The following is a 21,586-nucleotide window of genomic DNA, read 5'->3' on the forward strand; positions in this document are numbered from 1 at the left end:
AGCCAGGGATGCAGGTTGCAGAAGGGGCAGGAGCAGGGAGTGGACACGGGCTGGGACAAGGAGATGGCACTCACCCTCCAGTGCCCAATGCCCCGGAAGGTGGCTGGGGTCACACTGAAGGTCTTCAGGCTCTCTCTTCTTCTTGCCTTATGGTCTCCTCGCTGGGTGTCCCAAAAGTCCAAATAGCCCCCCTCCTGGGGGGTCAGAGGCAGATGCCCTGGACCCTGAGGGCTGAACCTTGATGCCCAGCGGTGAGGGTCCTCTGCAGGTTTCTTGTGAGAAGGGGCAGTGCAAGTGTGCGTGTGCAAGTGTGCGTGTGCAGGTGTGTGTGTGCATGTGTGTGCGCGCGCGTCTGTGCAGAGCTGAGGGTGGGCTGAGGGTAGCAGTGTTGGGCCAGGGCAGGGCAGTAACCGTGGGTGGAGAGCCCTGGGCTCTAGGTCTGACAGATGCGGTGCTGGTCTCCCTCCGCCCCGCCCCCCTACCAAGACTGGAGCAACAGAAGGGCAGGAAGAGACAAGAGTAAGCAGGTAATGGTTTCCCCAGGGCCGAGCCCATCCCTGAGTGGATGTTACGTCCCCTCAGCCCTCTGGTGAGCACCTCACACGGGTTCCAGGTGGGCCCAGGGAAGAGAGGGAGTCGCATTGCAAGGGTCTCAGCCAGCAGTGGGGCAGGGGCTGTGAGGCACTGCAAGCAGAGCGGGGTGGCTGGCAGTACCAAGCAGGGAACCAGTGCACAGGGGCAGTGCATGGCATCCAGCGGGGCAGGTGAGGGTGCAGGGCGGCCACATAGGGGGCTTGAGGATGCAGGACCCTGGGCAAAGGAGGGGAGAAGGAAGGCAGCGTGGACCCGCTCGGAGGTTTCTGGGCTTCCCGCCGCCCATGCCTGGTCCACCAGGCGTGCTGGGGATGAGGACCCCTGGGTTGCTCCCCGACAAACTGTCTGCTCCAGCCAGCCCATGGCCTCCTGTCTGCCCGGAGATGGGGCCCTTAAAGGGACTTGACCCCTAGCCTTACATGGGGCAGCTGTCAACAGACATGTGCTGGTTGGATCTGAGTCCCCCACCGTGGGCCTCGGGGGAGTGGGAAGGCTTTGGGGTTGAGGGAAGGGAGGCTCCTTATCACTTCTGAAGGCCCCGGCATGACCCCATTTGGTGTGTGCTGGTTCTGATTAAAGAGTCAACCGCTGCCGGATAACCTGCCCCACAGTCCAATGCAAATACCCTCCTCTTCTGCATGCGGCAGCCTCCGGCCTCACTGCACTCCCTGCTCCCAGGGCCTGACCTCCCTCGGGTCTTGGCTTGCGGCCCCTGAGGCCTGGAGCGCCCTCTCCCTTCCTTTCTGCAGGCCTATGTCCTGCCCGGCCTCAGGTCGGCTCCCATACAGCCTTGAGGGCTCAGGAATAGCGGGGTTCAGGCAGGGAGGGCTGTCCTGGTGGTGGAGGGCCAGTGGGGGGAGCAGGGGACAGACCCTGCTGCCCGGCACCAGAGGGGCTGCAGAGTACAGGGGCGCAGCGGCAGGAAGAAAGGGATGCGGGGCTCGGAGCTGGGGAGTCCGGGGTTACCTGAGAAGAAGTGGGCCTTGAAGCCCTTTTTGGAGACTGTGTTGTCGGACTTGAACTCCACACGCATGTTGTTGTACTGGGAGGTGATGACCTCGGGCTTCTCGGAGCCACAGAACTTGCCGTGCAGCTTGGAGTCGGCCGTGAGTCCACTGCGCACCTCCACGAAGTCGTACTTGCACACCTGTGGGGCAGCGCAGCTCCAGGCCCACCTCCTCCAGGAAGCCTCTCCTGACCACCTGCGCCTGAGGAGGCTCCCTGTTCCGTGGGTCCTTTCGCCTTTAGTTACCTGCTTTGCCACCCCACCCCATCAGTTCCTCTTGTGCTCCCCACACAAGCCCCCAGCCCTGCCTCTCCCCACAGGCTTCTGGACTCCACGTCCTTCATTCCCATGTGCCACGTGCTCCCTGGCCTTCAAGGCCCTCCTCCCTGAGCCTCCCCTGCTTCCTCTGAACCCCCCCCCACACACACACTGCCTCTACATTCCTGGAGTATTTCTTTCGGAGGGTAGGAAGCAGGCACCAGGCTGAGCTCGCACGCCTCAGACCTCCCTGCGTCTCCTCAGCCCCAGGCGGGCACTTACATCATTGCCCTCGGTCTCGAAGAAGTCAAACTGCAGGGAGATGCGGTACTGGGTGGGCGCCACCAGCTGCCAGATGCAGTTTTTGTTAGGGGGGTACTCCTTGGGCCAGCCCGGGCTAGTGATGGAGCCATTGAGCTTGGTGAGGAATCCACCACAGGCAGCTGGGGGGACAAGGGAGGTGGCGTCACCCACCAGGAGTCCCGGCTCTAGAGAAGGGCATGGACACAGGCTGGGGTGCATGAAGGAGGAGGAGTGGGTTTGTGGGTTCCCCCAGCCTGGGGGGCTGGTGTGTGGTCTCTATGGGGAAGGAGGCAGGGGAGGGGGGGTGTCTTCAGAGTAGGAGGAGTTGTGTGGTCACTTCAATTTTCTCCGCGAGAGAACAGGCCAGGTGTCTGCTTAGAGGTGGGGGGTGGGGTGAGGGGCTCCAGAAAGGCAGTACCAGTGGGCAGGGGGTGCTGGGAGGGAGGCAGGGAGGACCAGGGGGCAGGGACTGGGAGGCACGGAGGGAGAGGGAGCTGCTCAGAGGTGAGTGGAGAGAAGCCCGGCAGCAAGATCAGGCTGAGATGGAGACAGTTAGCCAGAGAGCGTTTCACTACCTCCTGGGAACATTTATAATGAGAGGCTGGAACTCAGTGCCTGTCTAAGAACAGTGGTTTCCAAACTGTGGATCGTGACCTTCTGCTGGGTGATGAAATCAATCAAGATCAGCATTTAAAAAGAAGAACAAGAATGAAAACCAAACCAGAGTACATCACACCTGGTCACAGTGTGTTCCGGGGGATTGAAAGAGACAATGTATTCCTTACCCATGAGTAGTGACCAAAGTGCCAGGGAATCCTCGTTTTTCTGGAAAGGGGTCTGTCCAAGGGCAGAAGAGACCCGGGCTGGAGGGTTTGGGGTGGGAGAGGGAACAGGGTCCTGGGCAGCCCGGGGGCACTTACCCTCGCAGCGGCGCTTGTCAGGGGCCAGCTCATACCCAGGGTCGCAGCTGCACTTGTAACTGCCCAGGGTGTTGAGACACCGCTGCTCACAGCCCCCGCGGTTGGGCCGAGAGCACTCGTCCACCTCTGTGGTCGTAAGGAAAGGGTGTCAGTGACTCCCAGTCCGGGGCCTGGGTCCCTCCTCCTGCCCTCTGCTTGGGAGTCAAGTCCAGGATCCCTCAGGCTGCTAGGACCACCCCCAGTCCCATTCCAGGGGGAGGAAGTCAGCTGTGACCTGCTCAGAACCCCACCCGGTCCCCAGGGGATCCTGTCTGTGACAACCCCAAAGGGACAGGCAGTTCCCTGAAGGAGGGGACAGGTGGACCCATGGAGCCTTCCTTCTGACCACACTGGCTGGGCTGGTGGCCACCACCATTCACTGGGCCCTCTCATGCGCCATCCCCGGCTGAGTACCATTCTTTCACCTCTGCTTCAATCCCTACATGAAGCCTGTGATGGAGGGGCTGTAACTGTGCCCAGATTACAGACGAGGAAATGAGGCTTGGGCAGAACACCCTCAATGCCCAGGGTCACGCCGATAAAACGTCCACGCTGCCTTGTCTCCTCCCTGAGCTCCTACGGTACTTTCTGCCTGCACATCTCACCAACATTCCTTCAGTACAAACTTTTGGCAACTCCTGAATTGTTATGTCAATTCTCTGTCGACCACCTACCGTGTGTCAGCTACTTTTACCTACGTTTGTCATTTACTCAGTGAGGTATGTAGTTTTTCAGTGGGACCTTTTCTGCCCAGTTAGGCCATAAATTCAAGGGCAGGGCGCCAGGGTCTACGAATCCCTCACAGTGTGTTGAGTGAGTGAATGAGGAACGAATGAAGCCATGGTAGCACCATTCACAATAGCCAAGGTGTCCATCCACGGATGAGACTAAAGGAAATGTGGTTCAGACACACAGTGGAATACTATTCAGCCCTAAAAAAGAAGGAAACTCTGCCATATGCGATAACACGGATGAACCTTCAGGACATTATTTTAAGTAAAATAAGCCAGTCCCCAAAAGTCAAATTCTGCATGATTCCACTCACATGAGGTATCTAAAATAGCCCAATTCATAAAACTGAAGAGTGGAATGATGGGTGCCCAGGGCTGGGGAAGGGGGGGGGAGTTATGAATCAGCGGGCATAAAGTTTCCGTCAAGCAAGGAGATCTGCACAGCACTGTGCCTTGGTCGGCAATACTGGTTTGTACACTTAGATGTGCTCCGAGTGTAGACCTCACGCTAAGTGTTCTTACTTCAATCAAATAAAATTTAAAAAATAAAAAGAAGGAACAAAGGAGGTGGGTTGGCCACAGGAGTGGGCCGGGGTAGGGGTGCGGGGAAGGAGGCACCTTTGAAAAAGTTGACGGCGAAGCCAGCTTTGTTAATGGACCCATCAGAGACGAACTTGAGCCAGAGGCGGCTGGACGTGCTCTTGATGTCGTCCGGCTTCTCATAGCCGCAGTAGCGCCCGATGAGGGTGCTGCTCTCGCTGTGTCCGTCGCGCACTTCCAGATAGTCATAGGCGCAGCTGTCATGGCGCTCAATCTGGGGGTCGGGGGCTCCGTCAGCAGGAGGAGGCCTGGCGGCCCAGACCCAAGCCCCGGAAGCCCGCAGGAGGTGGGCCGTCCTGGGGGTCTCTGACCCACCTCAAAGGACTGGAAGGTGAGGCCCACATGGAAGCCCTCGGACACCTGGATCCTCCAGATGCAGACTTTGCTGGGCCGGTAGTCGTCTGGGTAATTGGGCGACTGGATGTGGCCGTTGTCCTTTTTCACATCTCCCCCACAGATGGCTTTGGGGACAGGGGACGAGTTGGGAAAAAGAGGATGTCGGTCAGAATGCTCTGCAATGTTCGAGAGCCCCTCTACCCCCTCTTCTAGCCCTGCCCACCCACATTCCCAGCTTCCCAGTGCCCCTAGCCCTGGCCAGTCCCAGTGGGATCTCTACTTCCTCCTTCACGGGCCCTCGGCCTTGCCTCTGGGGTGCCAGGAGGGAGTGGTTCTAGGGTGCCCAGGGACCCCACCTCTGACTCCCCCGTCCCCCTGCCTCGGTACCTTCATAGACCGCAAAGAAGCCTTTCCCGACCCAGTTGCTGCTGCTGCGGAATTCAACCCAGAGGCGGCTGTCGGTGGAGACAATGGGCTCCGGGAGTTTGCCCCCGCAGAAGCGGCCTGGACAGACGGCGTGGACAGGGGGCAGTGAGGCCCAAAGCAAGGCCCTCTCCCTTCCCGCACCAGGGCTGCACCTCCAGGAAGCCCTCCCCACCTCTCTGAGGGGCTCAGGGGCTCTGGCCCTGGTCTGCACTTGACACACATTCAAGTTGGCCTGCATCTGGTCCAAGGTCCAGTTTGGCCTTGAAGGGCCAGAGTCCACTCTAGAAGATTTCCTGCCCTTGAGGGAAAGGATAGGAGTCTGTTTCTGGGAGGAACGGTGACTCCTCACCTTAGCCAACAGTATCAGTGTTTTATTTACTTTTTAAAAAGAGCATTATCATCACTACTTATCCTTTCTTATTTGCTCTCCATGCAAACAAGTAATAACCAAAAACAATCAACAGTTTTCTTTTGCTCAAATGCAGGGGATGCCATGGGACCCCAAATAAATCCCAGAATCCGGGGACTGGGTGAGAAAATGTCCTCTTTGAAATAAAACCCGACAAGAATCCACATAAGTGGACGAGGCTGGCCATCTGTGGAATTCTTTGTAGTCAAGAATTGACTAGGGCTGATGTGTGTGTTCGTAATAATATGGGTGTTTCCCAACTTACAGCAATGGACAGAGGCTGCTGGCCTAGGAATGTAAGTTATGAAAAAGAAACTGCAAAAAAAAAAAGAAAGAAACAGCAATCTTGGAAATGCTAACTCTTCTGTAGCAAGAAGTGTCGTAATGACAGCTGCTTTGGGTGACTAATAAGAAATATTCGAACATCAGAAACTGGGGGAAAAAAGAGATGGTGAGCGAGGATTCGTCAGCCTGCTTCAGGCAGAGGCTGGGCTGTGAGACAAAGTTCTAACGCCAATGAGCAGTCCTGAGCTACTTAGGCTCACATCCAGATCGAAGAAGAATTCATGTAGCTCCTCAGGCTCTAACTCTGTGTCCATTACAGCATCTTCTGTCCTGTGGTTCTGACCCATCCATCCCCCACTTACCCACTCCCCTACCCCCGAGACAAGGCACCCTGTGCAAACAGGTTTGGGCGACCGTGCCAGGAATGTAGGTCTCTGTGGTGCACCAGGCTGCACTGTGGGCACCCTCAGGCCACATCTCGCAGACAGAAAACAGAGCCTCTGAAATTGCCCAGATGAGGAAGAGAGCCTGGAGCTGAGAGGACAGGCCTGTCCATCTCCCTCTGTCACCCTGTGTGATTGCCCACACCTATACACCGACAGCCACCCTCTGAGGGAGGCCTGGAAGCCCATACTGAGGACCTTGAGGTCCAGACTGGGGAAGAGACTTGCCCAAAGTCACACATTTAGTGATGAAGCTGCAGCACTGACTATACCAGGACCCCTGGTTCCCATGCTAGGGTGCTGCCCGTAGCCAAGTGCTAGTGTTGGGGGGAGGATGCACAGCGTGTCATGTGAGTAGTTCTAAGAAGGACGCAGCTGTGGAGGAGGTAAGGCGGGGCTGTGCCGGTACCTCGGAGGGGCGCCTTCCTCCAGAAGCCGTCTCGGACCTCCACGTAGTCGTACCAGCACAGGCGGCTGCGGTACAGGTCCATGGACGTGAAGTTCAGGATGATCTGGGGAAATGGGGGAGGAAGAAGGTGACACCGCTGCCCACACATCGCCCGCTGGTCTCGCCCACCAGCCCCATGACCGCTGCCTGCCTCGTGAGGCTGTTTGCCATGGGTTATAAATAGTTAAGTGTTCCAGAAAGGAGCTCCTGGCACAGAAGTGTCCCTCGTCCACAGCCATCTGCCAGTTCTAGTCAGCATTCTTCCCAGATACCCCAAGCCAGGCCTCACTTAAAATGCACAGCCGCGTTGAAAGTATGTTTGAGACCTGGGGTCTCATTTTACTGATCTCCTTAGTAAGGAGCTGTTGCTTAGGGTTAAACAAACCCAGCTCTCTTCATGGTCAACTTAAATGATATAAATTACAGCATCTTTAGAGGGAAGAGGTCTCCTTGGTGAGAGGAAGGGCCCAGGGAGGCATGTGGGACTGGGGGCAGGGGGCGGTCTGAACGGGAATGAAGGGTCCAGAGAGGACGAGCAGAGGGAAGAAGGCCTGAGTTACCCATCATCGTGCATTTACTGAGTGCTGGTTCTAGGCAGGGCTCGTGCTAACCGCTGAAGGGAGTATCAGGTCTGCATGCCTCCCAAGAATGGGTTTAAGACACTCAACTATACTTCAGTTAAAAAAAAACAAAGGGCTTCCCTGGTGGCGCAGTGGTTAAGAATCTGCCTGCCAATGCAGGGGACACGGGTTCGAGCCCTCATCCGGGAAGATCCCACATGCCGCAGAGCAACTAAGCCCGTGCGCCACAACTACTCAGCCTGAGCTCTACAGCCCACGAGCCACAACTACTGAACCTGTGTGCCGCAACTACTGAAACCCACGCGCCTAGAGCCCGTGTTCCACAAGAGAAGCCACCGCAACGAGAAGCCCGCACACCTCAACAAAGAGGCGCCCCCGCTCGCCACAACTAGAGAAAGCCTGCACGCAGCAACAAAGACCTGACGCAGCCAAAAATAAATAAATAATAAAAGAAAAAGAAAAAAAGATACGTCCCTGTCAAGGAGCTTAGGACTTAGAAGAATAAGACATATGCATGAAAAGACCACCTAGTGAAAAACTCAGATTCCAGTCATACGAGCCTGGGTTTGAATCTTGCCTCTGCATAAAATGGTGCATAAAATGAGGAAAGAGCATCTCACCCTAACACAGCAATACATAGGTACAGATACTGCCCTAAGGACCTCCTTCACATAAACTTATTTCAGCCCTTGAACTCGTCAAACGTTCACCTAATACTGGAGGAACGTTTGATACCTCGGTAAGTACCAAGTCTCCCCAGCAGGGGGGCATATGAACAGGTAGAGAAGCACCCTTACTAGGAGGGAAACTGCTTCCTTAGTAGTTTCCGGAGTGAGCCCTGAAGCCTGCTGTATGTTCAGAGTCCAACAAGCAGGGACTCCAGAGAATGGCACCCCCATCTGCGAGGAGTGTGCAGTGGGCATGAGAAGGCCCAAGGGGCCCACCTGTTAGGTGCTAGCTGGGTTCCCCGCTGGAGAAGGGGACAAGGGTGTCCATCTCCCCTGTGGCTCACTGCAGTGTTAGAGGCAGACAGAGTAGAGGCCAGAATGAAAACCACTGGTCAAGGAAGAGCTCCCGGCTCATGGTCACTTTAGCACCGACCCCGTCAGAATTCTTGGTGTTTTCTTTTTTTTTTAATTTTACTTTTTTATTTTATTTTATTTATTTATTTTTGGTTGCATTGGGTCTTTGTTGCTGCGCGCGGGTTTTCTCTAGTTGCGGCGAGCGGGGCCTACTCTTTTTTGTGGTGCTTGGGCTTCTCGTTGCGGTGGCTTCTCTTGTTGCGGAGCACGGGCTCTAGGCGTGCGGGCTTCAGTAGCTGTGGCACATGGGCTCAGTAGTTGTGGCTCGTGGGCTCTAGAGCACAGCTCAGTAGTTGTGGCACACGGGCTTAGTTGCTCTGCGGCATGTGGGATCTTCCTGGAGCAGGGCTCAAACCCATGTCCCCTGCATTGGCAGGTGGATTCTTAACCACTGCGCCACCAGGGAAGTTCCTTCTTGGTGTTTTCAATATCCACCTGCACTATCCTTGCCATTTCCTGACCTTCGCATTCCCTAACCTCCTCTCTCACCCTCTCTCTGCCCCTTCTCAGCCAGCACATCATGCCCTGGACCTTGTTATCATCCATAATGTCAAATCCAAGGACCCCACTCTACATCCATGTGCCCCAATCTTTCCTTGCTCACTCCCTCTGTACACAGAGCTCAACGATCCTTCCAGTTCACTGCAACCTTCAATCTACTGAGCCTGTTGTACTTTCACTGCCTTTCACCCCCGTGTACTTACATTTCTTCTGACCTAGCTTGGAACCCATGGTCCAATCTTTCATATTTTCTTTTGATTCACACATGAGTTTAAATATGTTTGTGTTTGGGGGAGCTTTCATTAATTTTGTTACTCTGAGATGTAATCGAGTGAGATCACGTTTTGAAAAGTGCACTACAGGGGACTTCCCTGGTGGCGCAGTGGTTAAGAATCCGCCTGCCAATGCAGGGGACACAGGTTCGATCCCTGGTCTGGGAAGATCCCACATGCTGTGGAGCAACTAAGCCCGCGTACCACAACTACTGAGCCTGAGTGCTGCAACTACTGAAGCCTGTGCGCCTAGAACCTATGCTCTGCAACAAGGGAAGCCACCGTAATGAGAAACCCGCACACCGCAAGGAAGAGTAGCCCCCGCTCGTCGCAACTAGCAAAAGCCCACGTGCAGCACCAGAGACCCAACACAGCCAAAAAATAAATAAAAATTAAAAAAACACGAAAAGTACACTATATTACTTCTTTTTTGTTTTTTGGCCACGCCGCATGGCTTACAGGATCTCAGTTCCCCAACCAGGGACTGAACCTGGGCCTCGGCACTGAAAGCCCGGAATCCTAACCACTAGGCTGCCAGGGAGCCCCCAAAAACTGCACTATATTACTCTCGATGATTAATCATCATTGGAAGTATTATTATTATTATTATAAAAATACAAGTCCTGGCATTTTGAAAAACTGAAGTTGAAAATCTGTTCTAACTCTTGCTATAGAGCCAGTGTCTTATGACCCAATATTTTACCTTTTTAGAAAAGACCACATATGACCACAGAGGAAGTTTAATTCACTATGGAATCCTCGGTGCATGGCACATAATAGTTGTTTAATAAGTATTTCTTGAATAGAATTTTGCTTTTTGGAATCTATTCTAATATACTTGCCCAAGTGTATAAAGATTTAAGTTTCAAGGTATTTATTTTGGTAGTAATGAAAGCTTGGCAAAACTTAAATCGGCATCCATCAGGAGACCTGAGGGGATGATTAAATAATTAAATTAAGGGCAGTCAAGATGACGGGATGCCAAGCAACCACGAAAGTGACTGAGGTAGATCTATACGTGCTGACGTGGAACGATGACTGTGATTTATTGTTGAGTGAAAGGCAAGTTACAGAAGGCCACCCCACCCCCACACCCCCACACTAGAAGGGTCTGGAAGGACATCCCAAGTGTTACCAATGCTTAGTTGTCTCTGTGGAGTGGGATCTGGAGGACGATCAAGGGGAGAAAATTCACTTTTTACCGTACGCATTCCTATATTGCTCAAAATGTTTACAACATGCATCTGTTATCTTTATATCTAGCAAACAACAAAAATATCTTTCGAAGAGCTGCTGGGCGGAAGAAGGAATGCAGAGGGCCGAGTGAGGGCTCCCTGACTCCTAAACTTACACCCTTAACCCCTACTCCACGTGGCCTCCTTGGGCCTGCCAATCCGTTTCACTCAGCAAGCAGCCCTGAGAACGGCAGCCACTTTCCCTCCCTCCCCGGAAACAACTGTGACTCTGTCCAGGGGGGATGGATTCAGGCCTCTGAAGAAGAAACCGTGCCCAGCCGGCAGAGCCCCACGGGGCCCACCCAAGACCTGCTACAGGCAGGAGGAAGCAGAGGCCACCTCACGTGGAAGGAAGAGACCTGGGCGAGCAGTCAGGGGCATCCTACAGGGAGGCGCAGCCACGGCTATACTGAGACCGGAGGTGTCTAATTAAGAGTTGTAACAACTTCTGTCGTGTGGAAACAGCTGTGCGCTGGTGGCAGGGGCACTGCCCTTTGCCAAGAAAAACTGGGCCAGCTCTGCCACTTCCTGGCTGGTGACTTTGTGCCTCGCTGTCTCTGTCCGAAAAATGGAGGTGACCATAACGACTCCGCTGGGGAGTCGGGGGTAAATGAGATACGGGTACAGAGTCCCCAGGTGCACCCTGCGTGTGGGAAGTATTCCTCATGCTTCTTGGGTGCTCTCAGGGAGGAGTTGGGAGAACACGCCAACCCTGGGGGACCTGTTGTCTGGCTTACAGTCACATCTTAGGCCTCATTTAACTCCTCTGGGCCTCTGTTTCCTTATCTGTAAGATGGTAACGGTAATAGTACCAGCCTCATAGGACTTAGGGGAATTAAATTAATACATGTAAAATTTACGACCTTGTCTGACACGGGTACCAATACATACGTGTCACACATCCATACGACAGTGTATGCCACTTGATAAACACTAATTTCACTCCTGGAGTTGAATTTGCTTAGATAGTTTGATATTGGGTTCACAGGACGGTCCGGATCAGAATGCAGGAAATAGAGGGAGGCAAATGAGGTACCCGGGGAAGCTGACCAGGGCTCACTCATTTCACAGATCAGGACCGGAGAATGATACTAGCAGCTAACATTGATTGAATTCCCGCTATGTTCCAGGCAGTGCCCTAAGCACTTAACGTACATGAACTTGCTTAATCCTCGTATCAACCCCATGAGGGAGGTACTATCACCAGGCTCATTTTACAAATGGGGAAACAAAGGCACAGAGAGGGTAAGCAACTTCCCCAAGATCATACATCCAGTAAAGAGCACAGCTGGGAGTCAAACCCAGGCACTCTGGATCTTAAACTTATACCCTTAACCTCCATTCCGTGTGGCCTCCCCAGGCCTACCGATCAATTTTGCCCAACGGCTGTGCAAAGAATGAGCATCAACTTTCCCTCCATGCTCAGAGCTCTACGCCCTTTGGTGCCTGAGAAGAGGGACTTAAGGGAGGACCCAGCCCAGGCCTTGCAGAGGAGGGATGGGAGGGGTCGTCTCTGCCCAGCTGGGGGATGGGAGGAGGCAGAATTTGGGTTGGACCTTGATGGGAATGAGGGTGGATACGGCCAAATCCAAAAGCATTTTAAGTTCTTATCTTCCTGGCTCCTCTGCAACATTTGACTATGGTCTCCTCCTGAAACCGCTTTCCTGCTAATAAAGGAGTTCCCTTCGTTGCTTGGGAAACACTGTAAATCCCCTTCAGGGCAGTTGCTAATTACGTGCAGTGTAAAGACTTGAGGATCCTCCAAGAAGTCCTCCAAAGTGGCTCTTTCTCGTTTGACATCCCTACGACTCGCACATTGTACGAGATAAGTTTTACATATCACTTGCATGTCTGGCAATAAGCTGAGAACTGGGAGGCAAGTGAAAAACAACCTCTCAGGAGCCAAACAGATGTCAAAGTCCATCCGCTAACACACGTGGATTTATTTAAGGTTTACTGTTGAAAGAGTAGACTTTGGAGTCAGATAGTCCTAGAACTGAATGCTGGTTCCACCATCGTTACCTGAGCAAACCTGGCCAGACCTACTCCTGCACTTTAAGCCTCAATTCCCTCCACTCTCCAGTAGGGATGACAGTACCTACGTCATGAAACGGTTGTGAGGAATAATGAGATCATGCACGTAAGATGCCAATACTTTGGCACATAATTGGTAAGTGACAAAAAGTGGCCATGCCAACTTGATGGTACCATCCTCTTCTGCCTCCCCAGCCTTTAAATGTTTCTGTCCCCCAGGGTTCCATCTTTGGTTCAGTTACAACTCTACAATTTCAACCAGGACCATGGGTGGGTTTTACTTTTTGCATTTCTACAATCATGCATTGGTTAATCTGGAATTTTTATCCGTAGCCCACTTCTCTCCCTGGAGCTCCGGGCAGGTCTCTGAAAAAGGATGGGGAGTCTTGTGGGAGCTACGAAGGGAGCAGGTCCCAGGCACAGAGAGGCTCCTAAGGCAAGGCCGTGTGCTCTCTAGAGACTAGGGCCAGCCCATGCCAGCCCGCAAAGCAAGGAAAGAAGAGGGTCCTGACCAAGTTGCCATATGCCTGCCAACTGAGCAAACCTCCTGAACAGGAAAGAGAGTGATGCTCTACCCTCCTCTGTGCTCCGTGGGGCCGCGAACTGTCTCGTGCACCTGTCCATCCCCAGGGCTGGGCCCAGCACTGGGCACCTCGTGGCCACACAAGTTGCCGAAGGGCACTTAGTTGTTGGAATGGGACAAGGCTTTGGAATTCACACGGTATTTCAATCACAGACTTTTATGTCATAATCCAGGATCTATGAGATCTTGGGCAAGTTACTTTTTCCAAGTTTGTTTTCTCATATACAAAATGAGGCTAACATTAGCACCCAGCCTATAACGTTGTGCTAAAAGACATGACACAGAGATTTAACACATGCCTGGCCAATCATATGCTCAATGATCATTAGTTGTTATTATTATTATTGTTATCTGCGGTGAGATTTCCAAAGGCTGGAAACCCTCAGCAGAGGAATGAAGGAAACCAGGGCAAGGTCACTACAAGACAGTGAAAAGGATGCAATTTTTAACTTAGATTCAGAACAAGAACAAGGAAGGGGTGGGTTCACTTTTGAGGGAAGCTGCTAGAAAGTTAACCAAGGGAGATAGGGAATTACTCAGCTCTCAATAAAAGTCTGTCGTAAGGGAGGATGATCTTCAAATTATAAAAAAATAAAAGCAGCATCGTTTGGAAAGGAAACAGAAGCTCAATAATACAGAAGGAGAGTCAGCGAGCGCCTCTTTAAATTGGCTTTTGCCTCTAGACTCAAAAATGACATCAGAGGACATTCAAATAACTTGCAGATGTGAGCAGTGTCTGTAATCTTGAGAACTCAGAACAAAATCTTTCCCAGTTTTCAAAAGGGGTTTGCATGCATGTGTGCATATGCACATGCGTGTGTTGGGAAGGGGGTGTAGAGTGAATTCTGGGAATTGCAAACCACTGAGTTCAGTGGTGATCCCCAACTAAACAGATGGTCTATGACCATTTAGAAAAGAAACACTTGACTACTTTTGGGTTCACTTGAAACAAGGTACATCAGACAAATCTCACTTCTTTTTTAAAAGGGGATTTACCAACTGGTGAAACAGTGGATTTGTTTTGGTAAGGCAATTCATCCATGTATTCGGCATTTATTAATCACTTCCTGTGCCAGAGACATAAAGACGACAAAGGTCTGGTCTCAGAAGCAGCTCATATGGTGGTTGGTCAATAAGGTGGTGACCGGTGGCTGGCTGGTAATGACATTTAGCATAGTCATAGCCAGTGGAATAGCTTTGCCCAAAGCCTGCAGATTACTGGGTCGATGTCAATTCAGAGGGAGATCTTAGATCTGCTTTAATTCATGTCCTGTTCAAGATTTTGATCGAAGGCCAGGTTCGGAACACCCAGAAGACATGCTCATCAAATGAGCTCATGGCAGAGTGAGGACGGCTACCTGCCGGATGGTGGAATTCTGATTCAAAATGATCTTGAGAGCTGTTGGAATGAGCAATGCAACCGGTAATAAAATCTAACCCAGCTCAAGGTTGCACTAGGACATTAAGAACCCAGTTCCAATCAAGGGAAATAAAGCCTTAAAGCTGACTCTTGGGAGCAATAAAAATATGAAGGACATGGAAGGTCCAGGGGTGGGTGAGAGGTCCAGACTCCACATGAAAAGCCTGCGAATGGATCTGAGAAGCACTTAGAAAAATGTCTGGCGCGTAGTAAATGCTATTCACAAGTTAGCATTTATATACAACTACTAGAAGCCTCTCCTCATCCTGCAGGGTGAATGAGTTTACCTTCCCCAGGTAGGTCACTCACAGCCACATGGACTAAGCTCTCCTACTCAGGGGTCCTGGCAGAGGAGAGGATGCTCAGTTACCTTCTCCCCAGGTGTGACTGAGATGCGCCATACGCAGTGCATGTGGGCGGAGTAGCCGTTGGGGTACTCGGGGGAGGAGAAGTTGCCCGTGCTATCTTGTAGGGTCTCTCCGCAAGCTGTCGAGGAAAGGAAATGACTGGGTTGCTGGCTGCAGGTGCCCAATCCCCCCAACTTTCTGGCTTCCCTGCCCTGAGCCCTGGCATCCTTTGGGGGAGAGGAGAGAGTCTGGGATGGCCCCGTCCCCTTAAGATCCATCCCTTCTCCTTTCCGTTCTACCTAGTGCTGCAGGATGCCCTGCTGTCAAGGCAACATGGGTTCCAGAGTTAAGGTCAAGCTCCTTCGGAGGGCCTCACTCCCTCTCACTCACTGAGAATCGCTCTGCGCCCCCCATTTTCTGCTCCCACTGTCCCTCACTCTCACCCTCAGAAGATGGGTGGCTCAGCATCTCCCCACCTGATCCAAGCCCCAGTTTGGGTCTGTAACTTGAACACTCCCCCTCCCTGGGTGCCCCCTCCCCCGACGCCAGACAGCCTCAGCCTTTTCTAAGTCTCACAGCCTCAACCTTCTTGGCCCCAGGGCCTGCCCTCCACCCCACCCTGGCCTGTCCCCACCCCTGCCCCGACCTGGGCACTTGTAGAGCTTGCGGGCCTGGGCAATGTCCCCCTTGCTGAGCCGGGTCCTCTGGCCGATGGGAGGCTTCACCCCATTCACCTCGTACTTGGGAACGATGGTGTCCAGGAAGATGCCCCTGAGGAGGAGAAGACCAGCCTGGGTGAGAGTCTGACGGGAAGGAGGGTGGCTGGCATGCGTGCACCGAAGGTCACGACCCCGCAAGAGCCCAGACATTCCTCAGCAGGGTCAGGGATGGGTGGAGACATCTCACTCTGTCATTACACTGCCCTCTGACCACCAGCCACCCTGCTCCGTGGCAGCCATACCACAGGGCCTGGGGGAGCCCAGGAACACTTTGGGAGGTCGGGGACATGGACCTAGGAGGCCCTGGGGACACACCGGCGCTCCGGCTCAGTCTGGCCCAACTCCCAGCCCCGGGAGAGCTCCAGACCCCTCGTCAGTCATGTCTCAGCCCTGCCCGGCCCTGCTTCCGAGGCCCCCTGTGCTGATCCAGCCCTGACTACACCTCTCCCAGGACTACCCAGGGCCAACACTTCGTCCTGCTGGCACGGGCTACTCCTGATGGGACCTGGGACAAGGCCAAAGGGCAGGCTCCACCGTGGCCAGATCAGACCCCAGGGACAGCCCCGCTAGCTCCTGATCCATCAGTGTCCCCTGTCCCCTCAGTTCCTGCCTGCTAGGTCCTGGATGTTTCCATCTGGGAGGAGCAGAAGGAAGGGGCAGCAGGCATCCCTCCACCTCCCCAGGGCCCCTGACTCACACCCAGCTGGGTAGAACTCAGCAGGAGGCGGGGTGGGATGTGGTGGGAAATGTACAGGGGGTGGTCTGTGGGTGTGGTGGGTGGGATGACCTCACCACCCTTCCTTGGTCTCTGTTCCCTCAGGTCTGGAGGCAGGAAGAGTGGGTCTAGAAGGAGCATCTGAGGAGAGGGGGAGGGCCAGGGTCTGGGAGAGCAGAGACAGAGCATGAGGACAGAGCCAGGCAGGGGAAAGGCCAGGAGGGGGTGCGAGTTAGGGTGCTGGGGGGAGGCAGAGGAGGAGGAGGGGCTGTTTCCCACACTCTGCTAAGGAGAAGCTGGGACGGGGAGGCTAGGCCACTACCTCTGGGGGCTCTGGCTGTGATTTCTGGGAACCTAGGCCCAGGATAAAGAGTAGGTGTATACGTGCTGGTGAGCTGGGGAGCGGGGCTGGTCCAGGACAGAAGCCAGACTTTGTGCCAGTCAGCCAATTACGCAAAGGTAGACCCATCAGAGAGACACGCCCCCTTTGGCTGAGGGTTGAGGGAAAAGCTCAGCTCCTTCGGGCGGATACCGTTCCGGGACCACAGCACACCACGCGGCTGCACGGCAGCTGGGTTTCAGCCTCCCGGGCCAGGTGTGCCCAGTACTAGGTGAAGAACCCAGGCTCTGTGAGTCCCGGCCCTGCCATGCACCCACCGTGGAAGAGGACAGCAGGGCAGGCAGCACCCACGGGTCCTCTGCTCGGGGGCCGCAGCCACCCAGAGGCCCACCCTTGTCCTCGCCAACGACCCCAGCAGGGCAGGCTAGTGCAAAGCGGGAGGCCTACGGAGGGCAGGGCTGGGCTGCCCCAGAAGAGGCTGGGCCCCATCTCTCACCTGGAGAATGTGTTCCGGGCATAGTGCATGATACTGTCAAAATCATAGGTCTCCCCCAGGGATTCCACCTCCTGGACCTCCATCTTCAGGAAGTTATACTCCTGCCCTGCGAAGACCAGGAAAAGGGTGTGGGGAGGTGGGAGCGGGCGGGTCTGTGAGGGATGCAGTGCTACCTTTTCGGGTGGGGAATGGGGTCCTCCCTGCACTTGAGAGGTGCCCCCCTACCTGAGGGTCTAGGCAGCTGCCAGGGGAAGCCTGGGGGAGGGGCGGGTCTCTAGAAGAGTCTGTCCAGCAGGGGGGTGGGTGGGGTTGAGGACTTGCTGGAGGGAAGGCTCAAGGGAAGATGGGAAGGAGGTGCCCATTTCTAGAACCACAGGGAGATGAGAGCAGTGAAGAGTGGAGGAGGCCTGGGGAGAAAGGGAGGAAGCAGGAAGGGAGGGAAGAGAGAGCACGGTGGGGAGAAAGGAGAGAGGAAAAAACCCTTGGAGGACAGCATAGGCCAAGAGCAGGAGACTGGGTAAAAGGGAAGAGAAAGGCTGAGGCAGCATGGGAGATGGGCCGACCCCTTCCCACCTGCACCCCTAAAGGCCAGGGGGGGTTCTGGCTGCCCCAGACAGCCCCTTTGTGCAGGACCTGGACCTCTCCTGGCTCCCCATCTGACAACTGATTTGCAGTCCCTGAGCTGCTACTGACCCGGAGGAGATGCTGCAGGGGAAGGGTCTGGACCCCAGGCAGGGCTGTGACTACCCAGCTGGCTGGGACTACAATGCTGAGTTGACCAAAGGCGATGGCTTGAGGGAGCAGCTCCCACCCTGACCAGGAGCCCTGGAGGGGCAGGTAGAGGAGCGTACCTGGCTGGATGTTCTCGCGCACGATGGAGACGTGGCGGTCTCGGTCAGGCCGCGTGTGTTCGTGCCAGAAGCCGATGACATGACCCAGTTCATGGACCACGATGCCGAACTTGTCACAGTTCTTGCCGATGGAGATGGCCTGGGGGCCCCCACCACGGCGGCCCACGTAGGAGCAGCACCTGGAGGGCGGGGCCAGCTCAGGGGGGCGGTCCCGAGCTGGGGGAGTGCATCCACTCAGGGGTCGGGTGTGGCTGCCAGGGGGGCCAGGGAGCGGAGGGGTTGGGGAGGGACCCGAGTGCGGGATGCCCGGACTGTGTGCTGGGGCCTGAGCCACATCCGGGGCAGCTCCTGGGGAGATGCCCCATGGCAGGAGGGGACAGATGACGCAGGGCCGTGCCCAGATGGGACAGCTGCAGTGCTCAGGACAGAACATGGGTTGGGGCGATGGCCGAGGGTACAGTGCCCAGGGGCCCCTGCTCACCCGCAGGGTCGATAGGTGAACACGATATAGCTGTCCTCGTCTGTGCGCTCCAGGAAGGTGACACAGGTGTGCTTCTCCCAGTGCCTCATGGCCTGCCGGAAGACTGCCCTCTGGGTGCCTGCCAGGACAAGGGAGGCCAGGCTGTCACAGTTGTCCGGGTGGGCCCACTTCCACCCATTGCTAAAGAGTCAGCCATTCATTGGACAGACAGGCAGAAGGTACCACTCACACCATCATGCACGACAGGGCTGTCCTGAGGCCAGGCCACGGTGCAGGCTGCTCCCCACACGCCCGACATCATGCTCACCAGTGAAGTTCCCTCCAATGACAAAGGGGATGACCCCATCGGGCCACACGCGCTCTGGTCTAGACGTTGCTGCCCTCCGGCTCCGGGACCTGCTTCTCCATCTCCCGTGACTTTTCCTCTGTGGCTGCCCACTAGTGCTCTGACAGTTGAGGGTGGAAGAGTTTCCTGAAATTGAAAGAAGAAGGCATTTGGTAGCAAGGGAATGAAGAGCAAGAGAAAGCAAATTACAACCGACCCTCATTATCTAGGGATTCCGTATTTGCCCACTCAGTAAAAGTTCTTTGTAACCCCCAAATCAATACCCTCAGCTCTTTCACGGTCACTTGCTGTCATGCACAGAGCAGTGAAGAATTTCAGTCACCCACAGGCATGATCCCAGCTGAGCCTGAACAAGGCGACAGGCTGCCTTCTTGTTGCAGCTTATACTGTAAATATCTTCTTCACAATCTATTTAGTGCAACATTTTTTGCATTTTGTGCTTTTTCTCGGTGAGTTTGCTGTTTAAAATGAGCCTCCCCTTGCCCCCCTGTGGTGCTGAAGGGCTGTCTAGTGTTCCCAAGTGCAAGAGGGCTGGGATGTACCTTATGGAGAAAATACCTCGGTTAGAGAAGCTTTGTTCAGGCATGAGTTACAGCGCTGTTGGCCATGAGTTCAACGTTAGTGAATCAATGCTATATTAATTAAGGTGTCTTTAAATAGAAACACACATAAGACTGGGTTACGTATTAATGAGTTGATGAAAATGTGACCAGAGGCTTGCAGGAACCTAACCCTGTATTTCTCCTAGGAGTAACGGCTCAGAATTTGCTAATTCAGTGTTCGCAGTGACTTTATGGAATGACTGTAAGGTTATTCTATAACTCTATTCATAACTACCATGAACAGAGAGAACTGACTGTCAGTGAAAAAGAGAACAGCGGTGTACTCGTTTCCCCAGACCTGCAGGGGACCTGAGACTAGGAAACAGTCCCGTCTCAGCCAATAAACCTTCATATTTATGGAGCATACAGAACTTGATGTCCTCTTTAAGTATTCCCAAGTACACGTCCTCATTTGACACAGTAGCTCTCTGGATGGACTGGGCAAGTGTCGCTATCTACATTTGACAGATGAGGAAACTAAAGCCCAAGATTTGTGCAAAGTCAGATGGTGGGTTAGTGGCAAGTCCACGTTATCCAAATCTCCATTCTACTTTCCTCTTGTCCCATGTCTACTCGTCCCCACTAAGGTCAAGTAAGCCTTGCTAGTTACCAGGCTACCAGGTCACCCTCCAATGCCAGCTGCTCTCTGGGGTAGTTTGACCTTTACTCCATGGCCTGCCCATGCCAGGATCCTCCCTCCTGCCAGACAGGACAACTGCCTGGCACCAACAGAGTGTGCCCAGAACAGGGGCCAGGTGAGAATCCCCCACTTGGGCAATGGGAGGGTTACCTGTGAGCAGGACCACATTCCAGAGCGGTGAGAAGGCTGAACAGAACCAAGACAGCCCAGGCCCTCAACCCTCCCATTCCCTCACACATGCACAAGTGCCAGGCTCGCTGCGGGGGGGCGGGGGGGGTGTACTTGGACCCACCCTTGACCTTGAAGAGCTTTGAGTCCAGCTGGGGAGACAGACATATAAACAAATCATTGCAGTGTGGTGCGACTTGTGAGATGCTAACAGTGTAAGCCCAGAGGAAAGAGCACAGCGAATGGTGGCATGGTCAGGACTTGGGGATGAGATCAGGGAAGATTTCACAAGAGAAGCTCTTGAGATGGGCTTAAAAGGATGCGTAGAGTTTTGCAAAGCGGGAGCAGGAGAGGAAGCCAGGAGGGACTGTGATGTGCAGCGAAGAGCCTGGGATTTGGAGTGAGAAGGCTTGGGCTCCTGTCCCAGTTTTCCCACTGACTAGCTTTGGGACCTTAAGCATGTCACATTACCTCTGTGACTCTTAGTTTCCGTACAGATGGTCTCTGACTTCGGATGGTTCTACTTACAACGTTTTGATAGTACAGAAGTGATAACACACTCAGTAGAAACCGTACTTCGAATTTTGCATTTCCTGGGTTAGCGATAGGCAGTGTGATCCTCTCTTGAGATGCTGGGCAGTGGCAGTGAGCCGCAGCTCCCTGCCAGCCACACCATCACGACGGGAAACAGCCCATACGCTCACAACCATTCTGTACCCAGACCACCATTCTGTTCTTCGCTTTCGGGACAGTATTCAATAATTACGTGAGGGATTCATCATTTTATTATAAAATGGGCTTTGTGTCAGAAGATTTTGCCCAACAGTAGGCTAGTGTTAAGTGTTCTGAGCACCTTTAAGATACCCTGGGCTGAGCTACGATGTTCAGTAGATTAGGTGTATTAAATGTATTTTTGACTTAAGATATTTTCAGCTTATGATGGTTTTATCAGGATGTAACACCATCACAAGTTGAGGAAGATCTGTGTCTGTAAAGTGGGAGTTGTCCTGACCTACCTGTGAAGGTGATGGGGACAGTCAAGTTAGACAATGCTTTTGAAAGTACTTTGTAAACTGTAAGCAAAAAACAAAGTGGGCGGGGGCTTCCCTGGTGGCGCAGTGGTTGAGAATCTGCCTGCCAATGCAGGGGACACGGGTTCGAGCCCTGGTCTGGGAAGATCCCACAAGCCGTGGAGCAACTAGGTCCGTGAGCCACAACTACTGAGCCTGCGCGTCTGGAGCCTGTGCTCCGCAACAAGAGAGGCTGCAACAGTGAGAGGCCCGCGCACTGCGATGAAGAGTGGCCCCCGCTTGCCGCAACTAGAGAAAGCCCTCCCACGGAAACAAAGACCCAACACAGCCAAAAATAAATTAAT

General features: G+C 53.8%; 1 protein-coding gene across 2 annotated transcripts in view; it reads right to left on the reverse strand.

Moving 5' to 3' along the window:
- BMP1 (bone morphogenetic protein 1) overlaps positions 1–21,586 on the reverse strand; it is a 40,360-nt gene that overhangs the window by 10,958 nt on the left and 7,816 nt on the right. For both annotated transcript variants that reach the window (XM_033857705.2, XM_033857706.2), the window contains exons 3-15: positions 18,763–18,927; positions 18,456–18,573; positions 17,975–18,153; positions 17,124–17,229; positions 15,500–15,624; positions 14,877–14,992; positions 6,760–6,862; positions 5,175–5,291; positions 4,767–4,912; positions 4,470–4,665; positions 3,082–3,207; positions 2,141–2,301; positions 1,561–1,741 (exon numbers count right to left, since the gene is read on the reverse strand). In XM_033857705.2, the coding sequence (XP_033713596.1) occupies positions 1,561–1,741; positions 2,141–2,301; positions 3,082–3,207; positions 4,470–4,665; positions 4,767–4,912; positions 5,175–5,291; positions 6,760–6,862; positions 14,877–14,992; positions 15,500–15,624; positions 17,124–17,229; positions 17,975–18,153; positions 18,456–18,573; positions 18,763–18,927 (1,839 nt within the window). The remainder of the gene's footprint in view (positions 1–1,560; positions 1,742–2,140; positions 2,302–3,081; positions 3,208–4,469; positions 4,666–4,766; positions 4,913–5,174; positions 5,292–6,759; positions 6,863–14,876; positions 14,993–15,499; positions 15,625–17,123; positions 17,230–17,974; positions 18,154–18,455; positions 18,574–18,762; positions 18,928–21,586) is intronic.

The sequence above is a fragment of the Tursiops truncatus genome, chromosome 6 (assembly GCF_011762595.2).
Source record: "Tursiops truncatus isolate mTurTru1 chromosome 6, mTurTru1.mat.Y, whole genome shotgun sequence".
Taxonomy (NCBI): domain Eukaryota; kingdom Metazoa; phylum Chordata; class Mammalia; order Artiodactyla; family Delphinidae; genus Tursiops; species Tursiops truncatus.